At 47.1% G+C, this 24,677-nt stretch overlaps 1 protein-coding gene across 2 annotated transcripts in view; it reads right to left on the reverse strand.

Moving 5' to 3' along the window:
- Positions 1 to 23,735, reverse strand: part of TBXAS1 (thromboxane A synthase 1) — a 155,050-nt gene extending 131,315 nt beyond the window's left edge. The window contains exons 1-2 of one of the 2 annotated variants that reach the window (XM_079785787.1): positions 23,595 to 23,735; positions 15,111 to 15,276 (exon numbers count right to left, since the gene is read on the reverse strand). In XM_079785787.1, coding sequence (XP_079641913.1) covers positions 15,111 to 15,199 — 89 coding nt within the window. In that variant the 5' untranslated portion in view covers positions 15,200 to 15,276; positions 23,595 to 23,735. Of the gene's footprint in view, positions 1 to 15,110; positions 15,538 to 23,594 lie in introns of those variants that run through there. The other variant, XM_079785786.1, reaches the window with a different exon arrangement.
- Between the last annotated feature and the right edge of the window lie 942 nt (positions 23,736 to 24,677).

Consider the following 24,677-nt stretch of genomic DNA (forward strand, 5'->3'; position numbering starts at 1 on the left):
GCAGAGGCCACAAGAGACATTGCTCACTCCTCTTGCATTTCTTGCATTCCTAGGAGCTACATCTATGAAGTAGCCTCTTCAGCCTGGGCCCCCTTGCAAACACCTCTGGAGCAGATCTGAACCCCACTCACAGCCTGGGACAGAGCTACTCACAGACTGTGAGAAAAATAAATGTTTGCCAGTGAATTGGGGGTGGTTTGTTATACAGCATTATTGCACCAATAACTGACTAATACAGGTCAACTCACTTCTCTGGACCTTCATTTCCTTATCTTTTAAATGAAGCCATTGGATAATAACCAAGGTGCTCAACCTTTTTTCTACCTCTATACACCTGAGGGCTCTGGAATATACCCAACAGTGACACCAGATTCAAATATCGCAAAGCAATAAAGAAAGAGAAGGATTGGGAAGTGAATACCGTTTAGGAATGGAGGATCTATTGGTGGCCTTAGAGAGAGCCCTTTCAGTGGAGAATGGAGCAAAAACCCCATTGTGTGGCTGAAGGGTACATGGAAGGTGAGAACGTGAGCGTATGTGGGTTCCTCTTTCAAGCCCTTTGGCTGGGAGGGAAGGATAGGTGGGGTGGTAGCTGGGGTGGAACATATAGACAGAGAAGAGGTGGTTAGCTGGTAAGCTGATTGACTGACTGTCTTACATGTTTTTAGATGGGGGAGAATTGAACCTGCAAGGAAATCTTAACACTGTCATAGTTAAGGGATAATGAAGGTAAGGGCTCGGACATGAGTGTACAGGAAACAAAAAGTCTGGTCTCTGAGAGAGAGTAGAATAAGGCTTGCCAGGATTTACTTACTGATTTGATATGCATCATTTATTCTGCAAGTTCTCAAACCCTAGGGCTAGGCAACTGGCAACCGATGAAACATAGAATTGGGCTTCTCCTGCTCAAGGATAAATATAAAGTTTGTCATAGAAAATTCTGAAAAATTTCTGGAAAGCAAATTGAGTATAAAGCTGGATTTATAGAGCACTTTTCAAGAAATAGGTTTTCTTTTATTTTTAAACACCTACAACTAAGAGATAAACAATTGTACCATTAGACTAGTAATAATATAAGTTGATGTAAAATTTACTGTTCACACAGTGTGTGTACTCCCTTTCAAGGAGACAGGAAGGGGTAACTTCCTCCACTTTACCTTTGGAGACATCTTAGACAACCTTTGGAGACATCTTAGACAACCTTCTTGAAAGAAAAGTCCACTCTTCTCAACGGCCCTCCTTCCCACTCACTTCTGAACCTGCTGCGTCCTGGCATCTGCCCCCCTCCCCAACACACACACCATCAGTGACCATCTCCAGCATCACCTAAGACTTCTTAGTTAACTCCAATAGGTATTTTTTAAACCTTGTCTGACTTGTTCAAGGTCAAGAGCTACCTAGGTGTATAAGCCCAAGTTCATTCAAATGAGACCACTTGTTTGAAATGCAGCTCTCTTGACATTCACTTCAATGCTTTCCTGGAGATCATGCAAAAATTCTGAATGATGTTTTTAAAATTAAATTAAAACCACAATCTACCCACCTGGCATCTATGCAATCATTGTTGAGTATGAGCCTGCAGTTATTGGCTAATAATAAGCCTGCAGTTATTGAACACTAAATGTGCCCAGCATTGCTCCAAGTCTACTCTGTTTTAATTCATTTAGTCCTCCTAGCATGCTACAAGGCATATACTATTATTATTCCTATTTTACAGATGGGGAAACTGAGACACAGAAGCCTTACAAACTTGCTTAAGGTCACCAAGCTAGGCAGGATTTGAGTCTAGTTAGAAAGTCCAAGCTCTGGACCATTACAGAAACTGGAGAAAGGGAGCCAAGAGTAAAACATTTGTAAAGGCAATGTTGATGAAGTAACATGTGGCTCAAGTGCTTGAGAGTAGTTTATTTTCTTGAATGGGGTCAACAGCCACCTTTGCACTATGACTTTGTTTGGCAATCCTTCCTAAGAAATCGTATAGAGATTAACTTCAACCCACAGCCCAGTCTAACCTGAATTTTAAAGGCAAACTCTTTTATTAAGATTCAGAGTTCAATTCAATGAAACTTTGTTATATAACAAGTGAGGGTGGTAACTGGTTGCAGTGGGTATGCCACCAGGGATGAACGGAAATTCTCTATGATAATAGTTATAGCAGCAAAGAACAACTAACACGCATGGGATGCCAAGAACATGCCACATGAAATCCTATGTGTTTGTTACCTGATAGAAATATAGTACTGAATGCCCCAGGTACAATCCTGCGTGCTTAAGGCTAAAGCTTAGTAAGACCCAATCCTGCCCTTAGGTGCTCACCTTCTAATGGGGGAGCCAGGGGCGTGGTAGGAGAGAGAGAGGGTCCCAGGTGCAGTGGGGCCAGGAACACAGGGATGCAGAAGCTCTCTCTTCACTGAAAGGGGAGGGCACCCCAGTAGAGGGAAGGGACCGGGTGGTAAACAGATGGTATGTGGCAGGAACTGAGCACCAGAGAGCAGAGTTCCAGGTGAGACCTGATGGGAGATGAGCATGCCAAGGTGGGCAGGGCCAGGTCAGAGAGGGCCTGGTGTGCCAGGCCAGGGAGACATTCTCTAGGCGGGAGGGCCATGGAAGGGTGTTATGAAGCAAAGTGGCAAGCTCCTGAGGTGGTATTCTAGCTGTGAAGTTGCAGGACAAATTTGGGGAGCACAAGACAGAAGGCAGGAAAATCATTTGGGAGGCTATTTCTAGCCAAGGATGCTCTTGAAATCCGGAACTATATATAGTAGAGGGGAGCAGATAGAGAGGAAGGAGGGATTCAAGGACCACTTAGGAAACAGCCTCCCAACACCGGGGCTCGGTTGACTGTCAGGGTGAGGCAGAGCTGGCCTGGGTGCCAAATGCGGAGAGGCAAGGATTGCCAGTCCTCTCTTATCAATGAGGAAACCAGTAGGAATAGACTGACTTGCCCAAAGCCACCCATTATAGTGTATCCACCCTAAACCGTAAAGGCCTAGCTGATGTCCACAGTGCCATGTTTCTCCTAACACCTCCCCAGTGGCCTCTCTCAGTCATCCCTTACGTCATAAGATGCTGCTACAAATTTTGGTCACTCTCTTTATACAGACAGAGTTCAAACCCATAAATGTATCACTGACTGCTTTATGATGCTTGCAGCCTGAGGTCCCTAGATGCCTATTGATCCGTGTAGGGGGCACCTGAGATACTTTGAACATTTCAAAGAGCCTAATGTAAATTGTGCATTTATTGACAATGAGATTGTGCAGGTTAACTAAAATGTCAAGCTTCTTTGCTTTGGAGTGGAATTATAACTTGGTACGCTAATGCTGGTTATCTCATTGATCAGCTGTTCTCATTGGCTGAGCTCCCATCAGCTTGTCTTTGAATAATTAAAATGGGAAGATAAATCAATCATTGCTTAAATACACATTGTTGTTTGAACAATAGAACATGGGGTCTATCGGGAAATGCTAGAAGCAGTGGAAGGTGGTAAGAGTTTAGGTAGCATTGCCTTCAACTGTGGGCATTGGGGTTCAGTAGGACAGTGAAGGAGCAAGTGGTTGTCCTTTGCAGCCTCTCTGCTGGGGTTGGATGCATCCTACTCCCCCATACTGTGGTCAGGACACCCTGCTTAGACCCGAGTGCTCTGGGGAGTGCATCTTCCAAATGGCTGTGTCCTGCATTCTGGTCCAGCCCCTCCTTTTGCATCACAGTCTTGCTCCTCGATTCCTAATGTGATAATCCCTGAATCTGTTTGAATTCATGAGGATGTTATCCACTGCACATCAAAGAGGCAGAACCAGCACACAACCTAGAAAGCCTTCAGCATTCAGTGAGTGAGTGAATGAAGAAGTCATTTACCCACTCCTTCGGTGAGCCATGCGCAAGGCATTCTGCCAGGTGAGGAGAGCACGGGGCCACTACTGTGCAAGTCGGAGGGAGAGTGATCCTACCTTTCCCTGTGTTGTGTACATGCATGCACCTGCGTAACAGCAATCATCTTGGAAGCAGGACTGCTATCTCAGTTACCTGAGGCAGGATTATCATCACTAACGTTTATTGAGCAGCGACTGTGCACAAGCCACTCATTGGCTTAAAATTCAGCCCCTGCCCTCAGGAGCTTATAGTCAGGCTAGGAAGAGAGGACACATGCAGAAACAATTTTAAAAATACAGTAAGTGTCAAGATAGCAATAGAAACAGAAAGAGCTACTGGAGTTCAAAGTGAGCAGATCATTGAGGGCTGGCCTGGTTAAGAAGACCCTCAAGAAGAGCAACATTTGGACAAAGTTTGGAAGGATGGATAGGATTGGATTCAGCAGAGAGGGGAGGGCATCCAGGCAGCAGGGATGGTGGATGCAAAGTGTGCAGAGAAAAGGGGCCTGTGGTGTGCAGGTAGGAGGAAAAGGCAGGAGGGTTTTAGGCACCTTTCAGCTCCCAATGTGGAGGCCGCGGCTGGTTCGGGTACATAGCGCTGGCCCTCCCCGGGCGTCTGGGTGTAGTGCTTAGAAAACAGGATTTGGGTGAAGCCACTATTTATAGAGGTTGGCCTTGCTTATAGACCATCTCTGACACCATTTTTCCAGACACCTTCGAACAAATACCAATTTTAAAAAGCCGTCTTCTTTCTGGGGCCACACCCAGGAATGCCGTGTGCCTCCGCCAAACCTAAGAAGCACACCTTTGTGAGGGCATCCGCCAAGGCTCAGGGCGGCCCCGCAGTGCGGCCCAGGCACAGGCTCCCCGAGGAGGCCAAGGACACTGAGTCACAGGCTCTGGGGATCTCCCTCTCAGCTGACACACCTCCCCTGCCCACCCCCCAGGAAGTTGTGCAACATCACATATTTCTGGCAAACCAGGAACAAGGTGGCTCTTAATAATTGAAGTTCCAGTCCACAATAGTGTGAGCTCCTGTCCCCTGTCCCTCTGTCCCCAAAGTCTCATCCCAGGTGCAGAGGCACTTTGTTTTTATAGTCAGAAGCAAGTTCCTGCTACTCTGCTGAGGTTCCCGAGAACGGGGCACTGGGCCTCCACGGCCAATGAGGGCCCGTTTGGTGGTGGTGATGGTGTTCAGCGGGGAGGGGAGGGTTCATCCAGCAGCTCTGCTTCTGGAAGAGCCTCTGTCCTCCCAGGGAGAGCGGCCGCAAGCGTTTACTCAGGGGGCTCAGTAAGGCTCCCCCACCAATCTGATGGTTGGCTTTGTTTGTAGGAGGAATGAGATTCCTCATTCATCTCTGCCCGGCGAGCCAATGCTACAGCAGCCTAAATTCCTTACCAGATTAGAGAAAGTATGACCATACGTATTTAGACTATTGCTATTTTTCCTTTAAAACAAACAAACAAAAACGAAGAACAACTCCTATGCCCAATAAGTGTGGCCCCTCCGCAGAATTCCCAGGCTTCCAGACCCTCTGAGGAAACAACAGTGATGCCTTATTGTTTTACAATCACATTTTGTTTGGGGTTTAAAATGGTGCCCCCGTCTGATCATCTATTTCCCCAAATCGGGGCTGTTTTAAAAATCAATCCATTCTCAACCAAGATGATGATCTGTTGCCCGGAGAGCTGCCAAAAGACTGCATCCAGACACCACGGACCATTCCCACAGAAAAGGGCTCAGCACGCGGTTTGCGAGAGTGGCCCCTGTGCAGGGAAGGGTTACCCACCAGGAAAATGCCTCTGCGGGTCATAAAATGCATTGGGCTGCGTAAGTTCTGGTGTGTGAACTAAAATAATCAGTCACGTTACTTTATAGTCACACCTCGTACTCACGTCGTGGAAAATCAATAAAGCGAGGGGAAGGCTAGGGATATTGTGCATAACTGTTGAAAAGAGAGAAAACAAAAAAAAAAGTAATATTCTGTGAAAATGGTCCTCAAGGAAGCACAGACCTCGTTTTCATAAGCAGGCTCGATTTCATCTCCAAGCTCATCACCGAGTTATTAAACCAAAGTGCCCATCACATCCCAGACAAAAGTACAAAAACATAAAAGCGGGAAGTGGCACGCACCCTTCCCCGGAGGCGCTGGGGCGCTGGAAATTACCCACGGCCTTTAACATTATTTCTAAAATGCGGCCACTACTCACACTCTTAATGCTTCGTTCCACCAAACGTTACAAACCCTGGTGTGGCCTTCGCCTGTGATACTGCTCCACCTGAAACTGTCTCGCTCTACTCTCTTCCAAGTCAATTCCTCCCTGCATTTCAGGACCCAGCCCAGGACCCTTCTGCTTCCCAAAGCAACCCCCGACTGGCTGGCGACACAGAACAGCCGAGGGACTGGCACAGGGAGGCGAGAAGCAAGAGGTCACGCACAAAGCCGCTGCGAGGCCCCTGGGAGTTGCTTTGTGGGCGCATTCCCAGGCTCCTGGGACACCGTCAGGGCCGCAGGAAACGCCGCTGGAGATGAGCAGGGCAGCCAGGCGGAAGAGGGGGCAGACACCAGTGGATCGCGTGTGTTTTCTGACTCGCTTCGCCGGCAGCAGGTGGGTTCAGCACAGACCTGCCCGCGTGAGAGCATCAACAGATGAAACAGCCCTGCAGCCTAGATCTGGCGGCCTCAGGGGTCACCTAGGCCAGCTGCCCAGCTGCGGCAGCGTTCCTGATGGACGCCGAGGGGCACTCACAAGTCCCCAGGCCATTGCCGGACAGCTGTGGTTATTCGTTTCCTTTGATGTTGAACTAGTGCCAGCCCCACACATTGGCCCGACTTTGCCCTCTAGACTCTGTGCCCTCTACGCCCTGAAAAACACCATCCCATCATCAACCTGGAGCCTGGGAGCTGGCAGAGGGATCATGCCCATGTTTTACTCCTCTGTCCAGCAGCCCCTCATTTCCAGCAGCTGGGCAGCTGCCTAACTGCTGACACGACTGAACACTCTTTCCAAGGGAACACCCCAGGCGGTCTCCACTGCCCTTCTCACTATGGCCACGCGCGGCGTTCCTTAATTAAATAAGCTCAGGAAACCCTGAGTTAAATAAAGTTAAACAGATTTCTTTGCCATGGAACCTTTCAGGGCCTTTGACTTGCTGTGAATCTCCAAGAAAGGCCTTGCACGTCATTATATGTAACCTCACAAACATTTTTAGGAGCAGAACTTGGGAAATGGTGATCAAACTGATCTTCATTCACTCTGCAAATACCCACTCAGTGGCTGGGTGTCCCTCCCTCTGCCTCTGGTTATACCGGGGACACCTCGGTGGCTCCCTTGCTCTGCCCAGCTCAAGGTTTCTCAGCTGGGCTCCCGTGTTCTATCTGAGTGGGTTCCCCCCAGCTTCATTGATGTCTGATTGACGAATAGAAATTGTATATCTTTAAGGTGTACAACTTGGTGTTGTCATATCTTACCTTATAATAGACAAATATGCAAATTGGCCGTACCTTCGCTACGCCCAAGCCACGCCCACCAACCACACCACGCCCACCAACCACGCCCACCAGGAAACCGTTGCAGGGACATTGGGGTATGGCGGAGCCCAAGGCCGGGAAAGCCTCGGGTGGAGGCTTTCCCGGCCTTGGGCACCAGCGGGGAGCCTGCACGGATCACAGGAAACCACTGGGGGTCGGCTCCTGCGATCCTTAGCAAGGATGTTGGGTGCGGCCGAGCCCAAGGCCACTGCCCGGGGCCAAGCCCCGACCCTGAAAGAAGGCAGAAGGCGGTGGCCACAGCCAAGGCCTGGGTCCCCGGTGCCGGCAGAAAACTGGTGCAGGCAGTCAGGTGAATGAAGGTCTATTGCACGAATCTTCGTGCAAACGGGCTACTAGTATATATATATATGCCTTGTGTAATGATTATCACAATCAAGCTAATTTACATATCCATCACCTCACCTAGTTACCATTTGTGTGTTGGTAAGAACACTTATGATTTACAAATCTTTGCAACTTTCAAGTATAATACATTATTATTTGCTATAGTTTTCATGTACAATAGATCTCTAGAACTTATTTATCTTATAACTGAAAATTTGTGTCCTTTGACCAACATCTCCCTATTCCCCCCACCCTCCAGCCCCTGACAACCACCATTCTGTTCTCGACTTCAATGAATTTGACTGTTTTAGATTCCACATATAAGTGATATGCAATATTTGTGTCTGGCTTGTTTCACTTAGCATAATGTCCTCCAAGTTCATCCACATTGTCATAAATCGCAGGATTTCCTTCTTTTTGAAGGCTAAATAATGCATATATATATATATATATATATATATATATATATATATATATATATATATATCACAACCTCTTTATCCATTCATCCATTGATGGACACTTAGATTATTTCCATATCTTGGCTATTGTGAATAATGTGCAGTGAACAGGGGTGCAGATATCTCTTGAAGATCCTGATTTCATTTTCTTTGGATATATACTAAGAAGTGGAATTGCTGGGTCATATGGTAGTTCTAGTTTTAATTTTTTAGGACTTCCCATACTGTTTTCCATAATGGCTGCACCAATCTATATTCCCACCAACCGTGCACGAGGGTTCCCTTTGTTCTACATCCTAGGCAACAATTATTATCTCCTATTGATGACAGCCATCCTAACAGGTTGGAGGTGATATCTTGTTGTGGTTTTGATTTGCATTTCCCTGATGATTAGTAATGTTGAACACCTTTTAATATAACTGTTGGCCATTAGTATATCTTCTTTGGGAAAATGTCTATTGAGATCCTTCACCCATTTTTTTATTTTTTTGTTTGCCTGTTAGCTATTACTTTGCATGAGTTCCATCTGTAATTTGGGTTTTAACCCCTTATGAGGTATATGGTTTGCAAATAGTTTCTTCCAGGCTGTAGTTTGCATTTTTATTTTGTTGATTGTTTCCTTTGCTGTGCAGAAGCTCTTTAATTTGCTGTAGTCCCACTTATTTTTCTTCTTTTGTTGCCTGTGCTTCTTGTGTCATATTCAAAAAATGGTTACCAAGACCACTGCCAAGGGAATTTCCCCTTATGTTTTCTTTAGAAGTTTCAGTTTCAGGTCTTACATTTAAGTCTTTAATCCATTGCAAGTTAATTTTTCTGTATGGTAAAAGATAAGGATTCAATTTCATTCTTTTGCATATGTTTATTCACTTTTCCCAGCATCATTTATTGAAGAAGAGAGTATCCCTTCCCCATTGTGTATTCTTGGCTTTTTTGTCAAAAATTAATTTACTGTATATCCATCAGTTTATTTCTAAATGCTTTATTCTGATCCATTGATCTATGTGTTTTTTTAAATGCCAGTATCAGACTGTTTTGACTACTATAGCTTTATACTGTAGTTTGAAATCAGGAAGTGGAGTGCATTTGCAGTCTTTTATGGTTCCATACAAATTTCAGGGTTTTTTTTTTTTTTCTATTTCTGTTTTTTTTTTTTTCTATTTCTGTTTTTTTTTTCTATTTTTTCCTATTCTAATGCCATTAGAATTTTTATAGGAATTGCATGGAATCTGTAGATGACTTTACGTAGTGTGGACATTTTGACAATATTAATTCTTATTCAGGAACAGGATATCTTTCCATTTCTTTGTGTCTGCTTCATCTTTTACTCCTTGGCTAAATTTATTTCTATTTTACTCTGTTTGATGCTATTGTAAATGGGATTGTTTTCTTTATTTCTTTTTCAGATAGTTTATTGTAAGTATATAGAAACGTAACTGATTTTTATGTTGATTTTGTATCCCACTATTGTATTAAAATTGTTAATTAATTCTAAAAGTTTTTTGTGGAGTCTTTAGAAATATACATATATATATATACACACACACACACACACACACACACACACACACACACACACTAGAGGCCCAACGTATGAAATTTGTGCAAGGGGCTTGGCCCTCGCAGCCCTGGCTGCCTCAGCCTTCACAGCAGCCCTGGCTTCCTTGCAGCCCTGCAGCCCTGCCCCCTGCCCACTGGTCATTCCAGAAGATTGTTCCACCATCTGGTCTAATTAGCTTATTAACTCTTTATTATATAGGAGATATATATTTATATATATATATATATATATATATATATATATATATATATACACACACACACACACACACACACACTGGGTGGCCAGATTATTATGATCTCTGAACACATAATAACCTGGCCACTCAGTGTATATCCTATATAATAAAAGGCTAATATGCAAATTGTCCCCTCGACCAGGAGTTCGACCAGCAGGCAAGCCAGCCAACCGCCCATGTCCCCTCCCCCTGGCCAGGCTGGCCGGACCCCACCCATGCACGAATTCATGCACCGGCCTCTAATATATATATTAGAGATCATAATAATCTGCCCACTCAGTGTGTGTGTGTGTGTGTGTGTGTGTGTGTATACACACACATTCGTGGGATCTGCAAACAGAGACAGTTTTACTTCTTCCTTTCCAATTTAGAGGGCTATTATTTCTTTTTCTTGCCTAATTGCTTTGACTAGGACTTCCAATACTATGTTAAATAAATGTGGTGAGAATGGGCATCCTTGTCTTGTTCCTGATCTTATCGGAAAAGCTTTCAACTTTTCACTGTTGAGTATGATGTCAGCTGTCGGCTTGTCATATATGCCCTTTACTATGCTGAGGAACATTCCTTCAATACCTGGTTGGTTGACCGTTTTTATCATGAAAGGAAGTTGAATTTTTGTCACATGTTTTTACTGCATCTATTGAGGTGATCATGTGATTTTTATACTTGTTCTGTTAATGTGGTGTATCACATTTATTGATTTGTGAATGTTGAACCATCTTTGCGTCCCAGGGAGCAATGGTGTCTTTTCAATATGCTCTGGGACCAGGTGTGGGTCTAGAATTAGAATCCAGTTCTCCCCCATGTAGAGCAAGCTGTCTGAGAAAGAAATTCTCAGGTATAGTGATAGGCATTTCCGTTATAGTCTTAAGTCTTAATAATCACCCATCACATTTTACTCTAACCTGGTCTCAGACTGAGACTTGACCAGAGCACTAACTCACCCTGATTCCTAATTTAACGTCTGTTTGATCTGTACCTCTGGTCTTGGGATCCTGAACCTTAAATGCAGCTCGGCACTAAAAGCCCTTCCATCTTCCCAAGGGCTCTTCTCAGCCTCCACCATAGGCATATATTCACTTGTTTTAACTGCTTAGCTACTTAGTGGAACAGCCTCCATTTACCTTTCTCACTGCATCATCAGCCAAGACTCTCCCATGACTCCAAATTGCCCTGTACATTTTACTCTGCGGGTAGAAATAGTGAGATTACCATCCCCAAATCTCCATGCCTAAAGTATAAAACCTCCATGCCCAAAGCTTTCCTCTTCACAATTGGAGAGAAGCAATTTCCTACTCTTTTTGGTCAAGTTTCTCTCTCTTTTTTTTTTCAATCCAGCTATTCATACTCATTCAAGCGTTATGGAAGATACTAAAAGACTAGGAGAAGAAATAAAAATCACCCATAATCCCAGCACCAAAAGAGGCCCACTATTAATATTTGGGCTATCTCCTATACTCTTTCTTAAAGAATAAAGAAATCTTTATAACAGGAATCCAGCTGCCAGTTCTTAGGTGTGCTTGAGAGTTTAAAAGCACTAGGAGTCCAGGCTGCCTCTAGCAATATTCAACTCATGCAACTTATTTCTTATACATCAAATCTCTTCCAGGAGTAAGAATTTAAAACAGTTTTATACAGAAATCTTAAGGTGCTTCTCACATGTGTTAATCACCTTTGCTGTGCTTCATGTACTTCTAGCTCATAGATTCTACACCCCCAGCTCTGTCTCCCACCCCAGTGGAGTGGTCCTGGTCTCCTTATACCCCAATTCACGCTGCTCAGCCATCTACCTGCCAATGTGAATGATCCTCATTGAAAAATCATGTCAAGTGCAGTTTTGAGAAAACTATTAAAATATACTATGCCTATTTTACAATGCACTCTTTTTAAATGAAATGAACTATTTTGTCTTCTTCTTTTCAAATTCACACATACACTTAATAACTAAGACGTGTTCATTTATTACGTACATGCCATGGTCTCTACTCTACAAGGTGTGTGTGGAGGGGGGGGGGCGGGGTGGAGCTACAAGGACAGTTCACCTGCGACAATTAGAAAAGTGATCACCAAGTAGGTACGAAGTGAAAATGCAGTAGGCTTTCAGGAAAGGGGCTGGTTCATGTGGCCAAAAGATTTACGCTGAGCTGTGAGGGCTAAGAGTGGAACCAGCAAGAAAAATACCAGCAGAGATTAGACGCTGGAATTAGCCTTCAGCCAACATTTATTAGGTGCCAAGCTCGAGCCAGGCATGTGAAAGAGAGGAGATGAGAGGGATGATAAAAGCAGCACTGAGTGGGGGCTTGTATGTGCCTCGGGCAACCCCAGGAAAAGCTTCCCTGAGGAGATGCCCCGGAGCTTAGCATTGAAGAGAAGAGAAGACGGGCATCCGAGCATGGGGGCCAACCAGGGCAAAGGCCCGCGGCAGCGTGTCCCTCAGAGAACCATGAACAGCACAGGATGTCGGGGGACAGACTAGATGAGGCCACTGAAGGATGCGAGAGCCAAGGCCTGAGTCCTGGACGCTGGGCTGATAAATGTGTCCTTCTTAACTTTCCCCCGTTAAACCAAATGCTAGCAGAACATCTGTGCCATGGACAGAAGTTTCCAGAGTTGTAATGAGATATGAGACCTCACCCCTACCTGGGAGGAACTTGCCGGCTGGTTGAAGAGGCAAGAAACTATCCTGGTGTCCCCCATAATTTTACCTTCTCAGAGTTTAGTGTAGGTTCTCCATTACGATCTTACGTGGCCAATGGCAGGTGTCGCTCTGAAAGGAGAGACTAAGGAGTTGAAATATTCAGGACGTGCCACACTCCTCGAATTCTCCTCAGGCAAGATGGCTGTGAGCGTCTCTCTCACATGCACCCTTTAAAGAAAATGAAGCTGGGGAGACCCCACTTCATTCAAGCTGCTGTCTGTGGCTCAGTGGCTTCCTAGAACCTTGCCTGGAAGAGAAAGGTCGACAGGCCAAGGTGGTTTCCTGGAGCCGAATCAAGGGATAGACTCAAGGGCACCAGAGCCATAGCCACGGTTCCTCCCTCCTGCTACTCCTCTCCTTCTGGAATATTCTCTCCAGACATTGAGCTTACCCCAGGACCTCCATATGCCCCCTGCCATGGGATCCCGTCCAGACTTCCTGTTTCCTGACCTTGCCCAGGGCCTCACTCCACGCCTGGCACACATGAACAGATCAATGAATGCTTTTGTGATAACAGGTGGAAGTCAGCTCTCCCCTCCTATTCACCACCTCTGCTTCATGCTTTTATCTAATCTTGTCTCTGACCCAGGTTATTAATCTGGCCCCGGGAATAGATTACACATGCACAGCTGCCTTGCTGAATAGTGCGGTGTTATTGACCGTGACTTTCTGATGTATGCTGATTACAGTTACAGCAGCTTATGGTGAGGACACATGCCCCTTTCTGTGACCAGAGCAACATTAATGTATGCGGTTCATTCATTTATCAAGGCCATAAGTCAGGCACTGAGCTTGGCATAAGAATACAGAAATGAAAACAACACACTAACGACAGCCACAGACATGTAGGGAAGTATCCTATATGATAAAAGGCTAATATGCAAATTGTCCCCTCAACCAAGAGTTCAACCAGGAGTTCGACCAGGGGGCTGCCCTCGGCCCCTCCCCTCAGCCAGCCCTGCCCCTGATCACCCATCCCCACCCCCGCCCCACCGGGATCAGGCCAGGCCAGCCGGACCCCACCCATGCATGAATTCATGCACCGGGCCTCTAGTATAATATAAACATTGATGCCATGAGACCACCTGGAGGACTCAGGTGGGACATGCTTTGAGAGCCACAATCAGAGCCTAGCTGTTCATGAGAAATTAATATTAATAAGTAATTTAAAATATGCCTAAAGCACCAAAGACTTACTCTCCTCTGCATTTAGGTTACATCAGTGTCAGTTCATTAGAGTGGCTGACATCTACTAAGTAAGCACCCTCCCCTGTGCCAGGTGCTGTGCTGTGTGCGTCACTGAGCGTGGAAAGATAAGATGGATTAATGGGGCGGGGGAGGGGGGGGTGGCTACCTTTTGCATGTGGCTGGTCCCAAGGCAAGATAAGCTACACTGCCATAGAGAAGTTCAAAAGATAATGAAACCAGTTAAAAAGCAAAACAGCACTGGGCTGAAGCTGCCTTTCAGAGCCAGTTCTCAAGAAGTAATTTCATCATCACAGAACATCAAACGTGAGTCCCATTTTCAACTATGCAAATTCCAAAAGAATAATACCTCACATTTGCATAATGTTTGATGCTTCTGAAAGTGCTTTCCCAGTTATTAATCTAGAGGAGGCTTTATTACCACCGGAAACATAAATTGAAATTCTGTTCAAACCCAAGTTCCCCATTATTTTTTCCACCTTCCCCTCAAACCCCAGAGCTGCCTAAATCCAGGTGCTTATGACTGACAGGTGGATATGCATAGTGCTGCCTGGCGTGGGACCCTGGATTGAGCCAGACGTCGGAAACCCTGTTGAACTAACACTACACGGGAGCTGCTCCCAGTTCACATCTGAGATCCTTGCAGGGTCCCAGACTTGGTGGCTACAGAGTGTGCTGTGCTCGTAGGGACCCATTCTCTTTTATCAAATATTAGGAAACAAGGGAATTCGTTCCACCACTTTGTCCTTAAACCTCCAGAAATCCCCATCCGTGACTGCCCGCAGGGTAGCCCCCGATGCCAGAGAGCTCCCACATCCTTTCTGGTTTTAGTGTAACATGAACCAAGGGGCCGATTGTGCTGTACAGCCAAGGCGGGGAGAGGATCTTAGAAACGCAAGGTGAGAAGACAGGACGGGGTGCGAGGAAATACTTCTCCCCAAACCTTTCCAATTTGTTTCCTTTTCCATCGCTCTCGAGACTTAATTACGGTCAGCGTTCTCAGTGACTGACCCCCCAGCCTTTTCTGACACCGCAATCTCATGCATCTTAGCAAAAGATTAACCCGACTGTTTGCCTTCCATTCTGAAGCTGTGTTAATACTCAACTCCCTCCAGATTAGGAAAGAAGGAAAACACACTCCTGCGTCCCCACCCGGCTCCAGCAGGGCTGCAGGGCTGCCGTCTCTGAGCCGCACTTACCACTTGAGGAGGGCCAAGAGGACCACTGACAGGGTCACCGTCAGCACGGGGCCGCTCGCTTCCAGGCTGAGGAACCCCCAGCCTTCCATCGCTCCTCGGAGACCCTCGGGGGCGTCCTGCCGAGGGATGAGGCGTCTAATGGTCCTGCCGTTACAGGAATCACGCTCTGCAGGTGGAAGAAGGAAGAGGCAACCGAGAAAACATCACACGGAGTGGGTCCCCGGAATGTGCTCGTTCTCACAGTGTCTCCTTATAAAGAGGAAGGAAGAGGAGGGAAAAACAAAGGGTTTCTGTGTAAGGCAATGAATCAGCAACTTCATTTTCTTGATGACTGTACCGTCAATAAACATTTACGTTAAATTCCCCGGGTAACCAGCAGCAGAGCTGGCCCCATGTTGGCTGAGAAACAAATTGGTTCAACCACGGATTTCTCTGACGAATGGTCCTTAAAGAAAGACTCCTCTCAAAAAAAAATTAATTTATAATTAAGTGAAGAGATTCTGTATATCCCAGAAAAACTTGGGGTGGACATCAGCCTGATGAAAAATGCTGACTGCCCTGAGGGCATCCGTCCAGCGAAGTTCATTGGTTCCCGGGCCTGATGACCACTCTGGGGTCAGAGGTGACGGAGGGCTGGCTATTGGTGACTGGCTGTTGCAATGGACCAAAACTCTTGCCTCAGATTAGTGCTCTAGTCCTGAGTGTGAGGATCTCTCAAATGTCTGAAAGCGTATCCATAGATAACCGCGGGTATGGATCCTTTGTTCTAGCGCTGAGCTTATCTGACTAATAGAGCCTGGATCCTGTTTGCTTATTAGTCATCACACAACACCTTTAGGAAGGGGGCCAGTGTATCCAAGTCCGTGGGCCAGCTGAGGGAGCAGCCGGGAAGAGGTGGGGCGTCGACAGAGGCCAGACAGCACAGGCCAAGGGAAGAAACCTGGGCTTCATCTTATCAGCCGCCGAGGTTTTAGCGTGGTTGTACTTATGATTATTAAAGTCATTCTGTCTACATGTAAAGAATTCACAGGCAGGGAGCAGGAGGAAAAGCAGGGAGGCTACGTAGAGGACTGTGACCGCCCCCTCCTGAGATCATGCTCCTTAGACGACAGCAGGGATGGGAGGTGCACAGAAGCAGGTGAATATGGAATGCATTTGAGGGTGGACTGCAGTTTCCTGGGGGGTGGGACGTGGAGGGGAAGGAGGGAACATGTCTGACCACCAGGTTCCTGGCTTGATCTATGGGGGTACAGGGTACCCTTTACTGAGATGGGGAAGGTGGGGTCTTGTTGGGAAAATCAAGACGTTCAGTTTGGGTTTTGTTAAGTTTGAGATGCTTGGGAGACATCTGAGTGGCCCTGTCAAGTCAGAGTAATCTCAGCTGAAAATATATGTAACAAGGATGAGTTGTGATAGGGTATTTATGGGGTACTTGCTGTGTGTTAGTTACTCTTCTAAGAGTGTTCATATGTGTCAGCTCACTTAACCCTGGCAAACAACCCAATGAGGTAAAATTTAATCCCATCTTATAGAAAAGTCATGGGATGCAGGACTCCAAAGCCCATTCTCTGGACAAAAGTTTATATTCAAACACGGGCACCATCAATATACAAACAGTATTTAAATCCAGAGGCATAGATGAGCTACAGCCACAAATGAGAGTGAACTACTCAGGTACCAAGTACTTCCCTTTTTCTGACCAGTTGCCCTGCTTCCCTGTTTTGCATCCGCAATAGCTGGACCCCATCTGGACCCCAGTGCTCCATGCCCCGGCCCAGACCTTTCAGACAAAGTCTCCTTTGTCCCGTCCCATCCCATCAGTATGTACTGAGAAGTTAATGGATCTGTGTGCTCGCCCTCACAAAACAGAGCTGCTCTCTACAGGGGGCACCTAGAACCCGATGCCGTGGGTGTGGAGGAAGCCAGCTCATCATGGCCACAGATTCGGTCAGAAGGGCCTCAGGTATGACTGGGAGCAGTGTGTGTGCCAGAAAGAGGCTCAGAAAAGGTTTTTTCTTCTAAGGTTTGGAGGTGAATAAACGTGAGCAATGCAGGTAAAGCACCCAGAAGCAAGCTTCCTTACCGAAAGGCTTGTCGTAGCAAGAGTATGATGCCTAGAGCAGCATTTCCCAAGTGCATTTGACCACAGAGTCCCTCTTAAGAGACATTTATCAACACATCCCTCAGGAACATGCTTTGAAAAATGTTGACCAAGCCCAAGTCTCATTTACAGAGGAGGAAATGAAACCCAGAAAGGGTGTGACTGGTACCAAGTCCCCTAGCTGCCTACTGATGGAATCCAGGTCTCTCATCTCGATTTTTCGGCTCTGCATCTAGAATATGTTCCTCACATCACCCCGTGGGCATGTCACCCACACACCTGGCACAGGTCCTGCCCTGTTCTTGGAGACACCTTTGAATGTTGGTGGCCCCTCGTGGCACCGAAGTCACTCATTCATTCCTCCAGCTGGTATTTTTGGAGCCCTTCCTATGTGACCTGTGATTTGTGGAGGGATCATCACACCCTCTCTATGCTTGCCTCAGAGCAGAGATACTACTCAGGGAATTGTGGGAAGTAAACTAACCAAGATGGAGTAGAAAGGTCGGATATGAGAGATATTAAAGGATTTTCATCAGGAAAATTTTCGGTAATTTCCGAATCTGCCGCTATACCGCTGTACCTAATTTTCGGTACTTTGCCTAGTACGTGAAAAAAAAAAAATGCGTCACAAACTAAAAATAACCAACCAATCATGGTCAAACCTCATGGTTAGCCATTGCAAATGTCTGCCCCCATGTGTTTGAATTGACTTTGTGTGGTTTAAGGGGACAGTTAGGTTCAGGGCCTCAGGTCTGGTAGGGTTAAGGATGTATTATAATTTTTATATCTATGAGACAATGCAGGGACTCTCTGGCCAAGATATTTTCAGGATGAAGGGCAGACTGTTGCAATGATACTGACCATAATTAAACATTATCCCTTTATTCTCTGGGTATTTTCTGTTAAATAATATGTCTATTAAAAACAATGAACTCATCCTAGCCAGTGGCTCAGTGGTTAGAGCATCAGCCCTTGCACCAAAGAGTCTCGGGTTCAATTCCCAGTCAAGGGCACGTACCAAGGTTGTGGTTTGCTCCCCACCCCAGTTGGGGTATGTGCAAGAAGCAACCAATTGATGTGTCTCTCTCACATCGATGTTTATCTATCTATCTCTCCCCCTCCCTTCCTCCCTCCCTCTCTTCCTCCCAGTCTCTGAAAAGTAATGAAAAAAATATGCTCGGGTGAGGATTAACAAAAAACAAAACAATCAGCTCTACAGAACTGTATGAAACATACCAACTCCCAGAGACCGACTCTGTTAAGAATGACTGTATATCGTCCCATTCATTTTTCTATGCACATAGAAACATGGCTATGTTTTTTATTTTTATGAAAGCAAAATCATCATATCCATGCTATTCTGCAAGTGGCTTTCCTCTCACTGTGTCGAGACCATCTTTCTGCACTCCTACCTAGAGATATGCATCTTTGGTACTTAGGATTCCACCGTGTGGGTGTGTCATAATTACCCTGCCCTCTGCTGAATGGTATTCGGGTTGTTTCCAAGTTTTCCCAACTACAGATGAAGCTGCAGTGACCATCCTTGTACATATCACTGTGGCCTTGTGTGAGGATATCCCAGGTGACATTCTCAGAAGTGGCACCGCTGGGCCCAAAGACGTGCATTTCAAAATGCTGGGGGGGGGGGGGGGGGGGAAGGGCGCCCTCTGTGAAGGCAGTCTCAGTATTTCCTCCCCCGAGCTGTGCGCCCTTACCCCACTTGGTTCGACACCCCCCCAGCACTTTTCCCCTCCGCCTCCACCTACTCCAAGTCTTTCTTTTTTTCTCCTACATCCAGGCAGACACCTCCCCCAGAGTTGGGTCAACTGTTTTGACTTAAGTCTGGTGTTTCTTTTTAAAGCTTTCACTCCATAAATCCTGTGGCATTTCCTCCGTGTTCCCTGTGTTTAAAGGCTGCCCGTGCAGATGTCTGAGCAGAGCCTGGCTCCTCTGCTGACGGGCCCCAGCTGCCGAGCTGAGCCTGGTGTCTGCTGAGGTTCGAGGCAGTGGGGCACATTCTCTCTGCCAAGCAGAACCCCACATAAAGGACAACGGGGCACCATGCAAATCCAGAGAACGGCTACGTATAACCCCATTGCAGCCTCAGCGCCAGCCTGGGGAGTAGGTGAGCAGGACTTTCCATTCCTGGTCCAAGCAGAAAAAAACTGGAGCTCAGAGATGTTACAAGACTGCCTGAAATCATACATTTAACACATTCTAGAGACCAGGCTCAAGCCCCAGCCTTCTGGCTTTAAACCCAGTGTTTTTCCCACTAAATCTAAAGTCACTTCTTGGTTGAAATATCCATAGTTCCCCACAGCTGTGATATCTTTGTTCCCATGTTTACCTCCTGGTGTGCAGAGTGGCCGATAAGGAAGAGGAGGGATGGTGTGTGCCTGGGGGAGGCTTTATCTCCTTGCAGAAGATACTAGGACCCCTTTTGGAAGTCACAAACCTCAGCTGGCCCCAATTCAGCCCCATCTCCTAAACACCAGGCAATATCTTAGGGACTCTTGGTCCAACTTCTGCAAACATGGGGTCAGGTTAGATGGGCTCATCCATTCCTTCATTCCTTTATTCAACAAACATTTACTGAATAATTGCTAGGCACTAGGCACCGGGCATAGATTCCCCATATACAAGTCTGGGCCTTGCCCCCAAGGAGCTCAGCTTCTAGGAGAGGGAAGCAGACACGTGAACCAAGTGCCATCGGTGCTAGAGGTGCGGTCACACACACACACACACACACACACACACACACACACAGGCAGGGCACAGAGAGGGCAACAGTAGGAGGAAGGCGCTTGTAAAAGGTTTTCACAGCCCATGGCGTGGCTCAGTGGTTGAGTGTCGATCTATGAACCAGGAGGTCATGGTTCCATTCCTGGTCAGGTCACATGCCTAGGATGCTGGGCTCTATCCCCTCGTGCAGGAGGCAGCCAATCAATGATTCTCTCTCATCATTGATGTTTCCATCTCTCTCTCCCTTCCTCTCTGAAATCAATTTAAAAAAATATTTTTAAAAGAAAAATAAAATAAAACAAAATTAAAGGTTTGAACAAGTGATGCCGGAGCTTAGACTGGACAGATGACTTCACCCAGCAGATGAGGGTGGACAGATGTGCTGGGCAGCGGGAGCACAGCTAACATTTGCGAAAGGCATTGGAAGCTCGGGATGAGAGGGAGGATGGAGAGATGCTCAGAGACTGGTCCCATAAGGCACTGTGGGTCATGCCAAGGAGTTCACACTTTATTCTGGGATCAGTGGGGAGCCAGAGTAGGACCTACAATTGAGCAGCAGTGTGCTTAGCTTTGCTTTTAGACGTATCCCTCAGGAGGCAGACTGAATGGCTTATACCTGAGATGAGGACACCAGCAAAGAGGTCACTGTTCATCCAGGTAAGTGATGACGGCCTGAATAAAGCAGTAGGCCTAGACATGGGGACGCGAGCCCGGGGAAGGCAGGATCACCAGTGTTTGGTCACTGATTGAGTGTGGGGGTGAAGGAGAGGAGGTGGTTGAGGATAACGCCTCAATTTCTAACTCTATTGATTGGGTCATGTGGTGCCATACACAGCAGTTAGGACCTGGGAGAAGGAGCAAGTGGAGGGAAGTTACTGTGGTTTCAGTGGTAAGACAGCGAAGCGTGAGGCCCCTGGTGGCCATGGAGGCAAAGCTGCTCAGGAGGCAGCCAGACCCGGAGAGGTCAGGAGGGAAATCTGGAGTAGAGAAGGAATTGGTGTTTGAAGAGCCATCTGCGTATAGATGGGACGAAGCCATGAGGGTCAAATTAACCACAGAGTGGTAGAGTGCTGAGAAGTGGGTCATGGAACAACGTTAGCAAGAGCAGCCTTGCAGGGGAGAAGCAAAGGGGACCCTGGAGAGATGGAGGAGGGATGATCTGAGAGGGAACAGGACCCTCCTTCAGTGCTTAAATGGGGTCACCTTTTGTTTTCCAAAGGACGGGGTTTGAATCCAGCCACTTCTGCTCTCCAGCGTGGATGGTCTTGAGAAGCTATTTAACTTCCCCACGCCTCAGTTTCCCGTCTGTAACGTGGGGATAGCTGAACATATGGCACAGGGCGGCTGTGAGGACAATGAGGTGCCCATGTGACATGCTGAGCAGGGCTCTGACACGGAGTGAACACTTGTCCGTGTGGTCTGTGGTTCTGTTCGCCAACACCACAGGAGGCCGGTTGAAAGAAGCATGAAATGCCTAAAGGTGGGGAATGTTGCAGGAAGGCCAAGTGAGGTGGTCACCGGAGCGTCTTAGGATTTAGCAGGTAGGTCATTGCTGCCCCCCCAGAAAGGCTCTGGTGAAGTGGCAGATGTGGAGAGACAGAACTAGAGAAAAAGGGGCTGGAAAGAACTGATGACCTTCTGCTTCTATCTCTTTGGCCCGCGGTGGAGACGTGGGAGAAGACACAGGTTTGGACCAGCTAACGTAGAATCTCTGGGTGCCACTATCTGTGGGACCCACGTGAAGAGGGAACGTCTCCTGTGAGGAGACCTGTGGAGGCAGCAGCATCTGTGTGCTCCCCCGGCCCCTGTGATAATGCAGCATTGTCTCTGCTCTTCAAGGTTGCTATGGAGACATGGATGGGTTTGTAAACAGTTTTCAGGTCTATGTCAAATCTTGACTTTTGTATTGGTTGTAAGGGCAGGGACCGTATTTTAATCATTGTGCAACCGCACCACCTGTTATGCTGCAGCCTTATATACTCACTTGGCTTTAATTAACATCCACAGGCTGGTGATTTCCAAATCCATCCTCTCCTCATTCCTGAGTTTCTGACTAATATATCCAGTTGCCCACTGGACCTCTTCTCACAGATATTCCACAGATGCTGCAGATTTGAAATACCTAAAACTAGACTCATCACTGCAGCCTCCTTTCTCCATTAACCTCCTGTCCTCATCCCATGTTCCCCATCTCAGTAAATGATACCTCCTCCCACTCCACTCCCAAGTCAGAAACTTGGGCTCATCCTTGACTCCTCCTTCTCTCCCAGCCCCCACCTCCACATCCAGTTCATCACCAAGCCCTATTGATTCTGCCTACTAATTTCTCTCATTCTGGCCACTTCTCCCTTCATTCTCATTCATTCCACTGACTCCATAAATGTATTGGCATCTAGTCTGCGTTAGATACTGTTCTAGGCCATGGGAAATCACTGGGACAGCAAACAAGCTAGATTTCTGATCTCACGGAGCTTGTATCTAGAGAGGGATCCACCCAAAGCTCAGCTCTATCTCACTAGATCGCAGCAGTTTCCTAACAGCATCCCTGTCCCTCGTTCATTCGTCGACATTGATTTGCTGAGTTTGTGCTAAGTGCCTAGCACTGTGCTGGGTGTGCCTGAAGAATGTAGAGAAGACTAGCGTGGCTTGGAAGCATTGAGCAAGCGGAAACGTAAAACTGGATGAAACCAAACTTGAGGGTAGGTAGGAATCAGAACACCTAAGACCTAGTGGGCCATTACAACGTGTACTACTCCTTCCGAAAGGAGTATGTAGGCCAACTCTATCCTGCCTGGTTTTATTAAAATGAGTGTGGAGCTCTTTAGATGATAGTCTAACACCTGTACGTCAGCATCATCCAGGAGCCCCGGTCACACAGTGGGGGCTCGGCCGCAGTGCTACCATGCAGACCCTGGCTGTATGTTTCATCAGAAGGCGGGACAACCTGTCAACGGCAGGCTGCTCTTGGTATTGCGATCAGACATGGCCCGTCCTATTTCCTTCCCGTTTCAGCCCCTCTATCAATTGATGTCACCCATGATCTCGGCTTGTCAGATATTAGCACTTTCTAAGTTGTCATCGCATCTTTCCTGGCACTCCTCCTGGCCGAATGTGGCTGCCTGTCGACGATTAGGCGTAGTTCTGCTTGTGAACGTGGGGAGTCAGCAGATGGCTTGACTGCCTTAAGGCAAATCTTGGAGCTTTCAGTCAAGCTAGTGCATGGAACAGCCATTTTTCACCTCCTAGTCACAGGGTGCGGGTGAGGGTGGGAGGAGAGAGATTGCGGAGACGGGCCGCATGCGCAGGAAGCAGAATCCAGAATCCACAGAGGCTGGCAGCAGACTGCGGTGGCATTCCACGCAAGTCAGCACCCCACAGTCCCAACACAGAGTAAGGAGGGCTCTGTGACATATGCATGGGCCCAATCGTGGGGGCCCTCAAAGCAGAAGATAATCAGAACTTTCAACAGCAGCTGCTTTCAAGGCGATGTATAGAGGAGCGGATAGGAGGATCCCAGCCCCCAGAATGGCAGAACAGAAATAAAAATCGAGTCCTGAGGGGAGCGTGGATAGGATACGTGCTGTAACAAGGAGCCCCCAATCTCAAGGGCTTGACAATATACAAGTCTATTTCTCACTCACCTAACCATCCAAATGTGGGTGTTCCATGGGCAGCTTTCCATGCAGTGGTTTGGGAACGCAGGCTCCTTCAGTCTGGTGACCCCGCTTTCTTCCACCCCTCAGATGTCTTTGCTGCATAGTCTGCAACCAGCTGGCCAGGTTTTCACAGATCAGACCAACCTGGAAGTGGTGTAAACACTCCCAACTTCATTTCCTTGGCCACACCCACATGAAAGGAGGCTGGGGAATGCACAGGCCCAGGAGGAAAAAGAAAAAAGCTTGGTAAACACACAGCATTCCTGCCATAGGTAGGTCCCAGCCTGGATCTGTTCCCAATACCACAATAGGAAACAAGCCACTAGAACAGGGTGGAGGGGGGGCCATGGAGGTCCCCAAAAGCCCTGTAGTCAGTTCAGGAATCAAGGATAAAGAGGAACTAACCTTTATGATGATGGAGCTGATATCTGACCCAGTTTCCCCAACTTTCTCCCCAGGAGGCTGAGCCTACTTCCCGTAGCCCTAGCTGCTAGCTTGAGTTCTGCCCCAAGTTCACTGCTAGGAGCCTGCCCACAGCTCCGTGAAGCCTTTGGAACCATCCATGTATGATGCTCACCTAGACCTAACTAGATAAGGCTGGTCCTCTCAACTAGACCCTCTTAGGATGCAGTACTACTTGAATCAAGCCTCAATCCTCCACACCCCACTGGACAATGTGAATCAGAAATATCTGCTCTGCCTGAAGAAGTCCATCTTATACCTTGAACATTTTGTCTTTAGTGGTCCTAGCTCCCTCTCCATCTGCACTGGTCTGTATACTGAGGCCCCAGCCTGCTTATTATACCTGTGCCCACCTGAGTTATGACAGGCCCTGTGTCAACCTGACCCCCTCCTAATGGGCCAGATTCCTTCTTGTGCATTTTCAGCACTCAGACTAGATGTCACCTCCAGGAAGGCTCCAGGACCACCCATGATATGACTCGTACCTCCGTGTCCTGCCATAGCACCCCAAGCTTTCTCTGTTGAAGTTGCCTGATCAATTGTATGTCTACAGAAACTGCATCTGACTCAGCAATGTATCCCCAGGGGCTAGGAGAAAGCCTGTCT

This window comes from Cnephaeus nilssonii (genome assembly GCF_951640355.1).
Source record: "Cnephaeus nilssonii genome assembly, chromosome: 12".
Lineage (NCBI taxonomy): Eukaryota > Metazoa > Chordata > Mammalia > Chiroptera > Vespertilionidae > Cnephaeus > Cnephaeus nilssonii.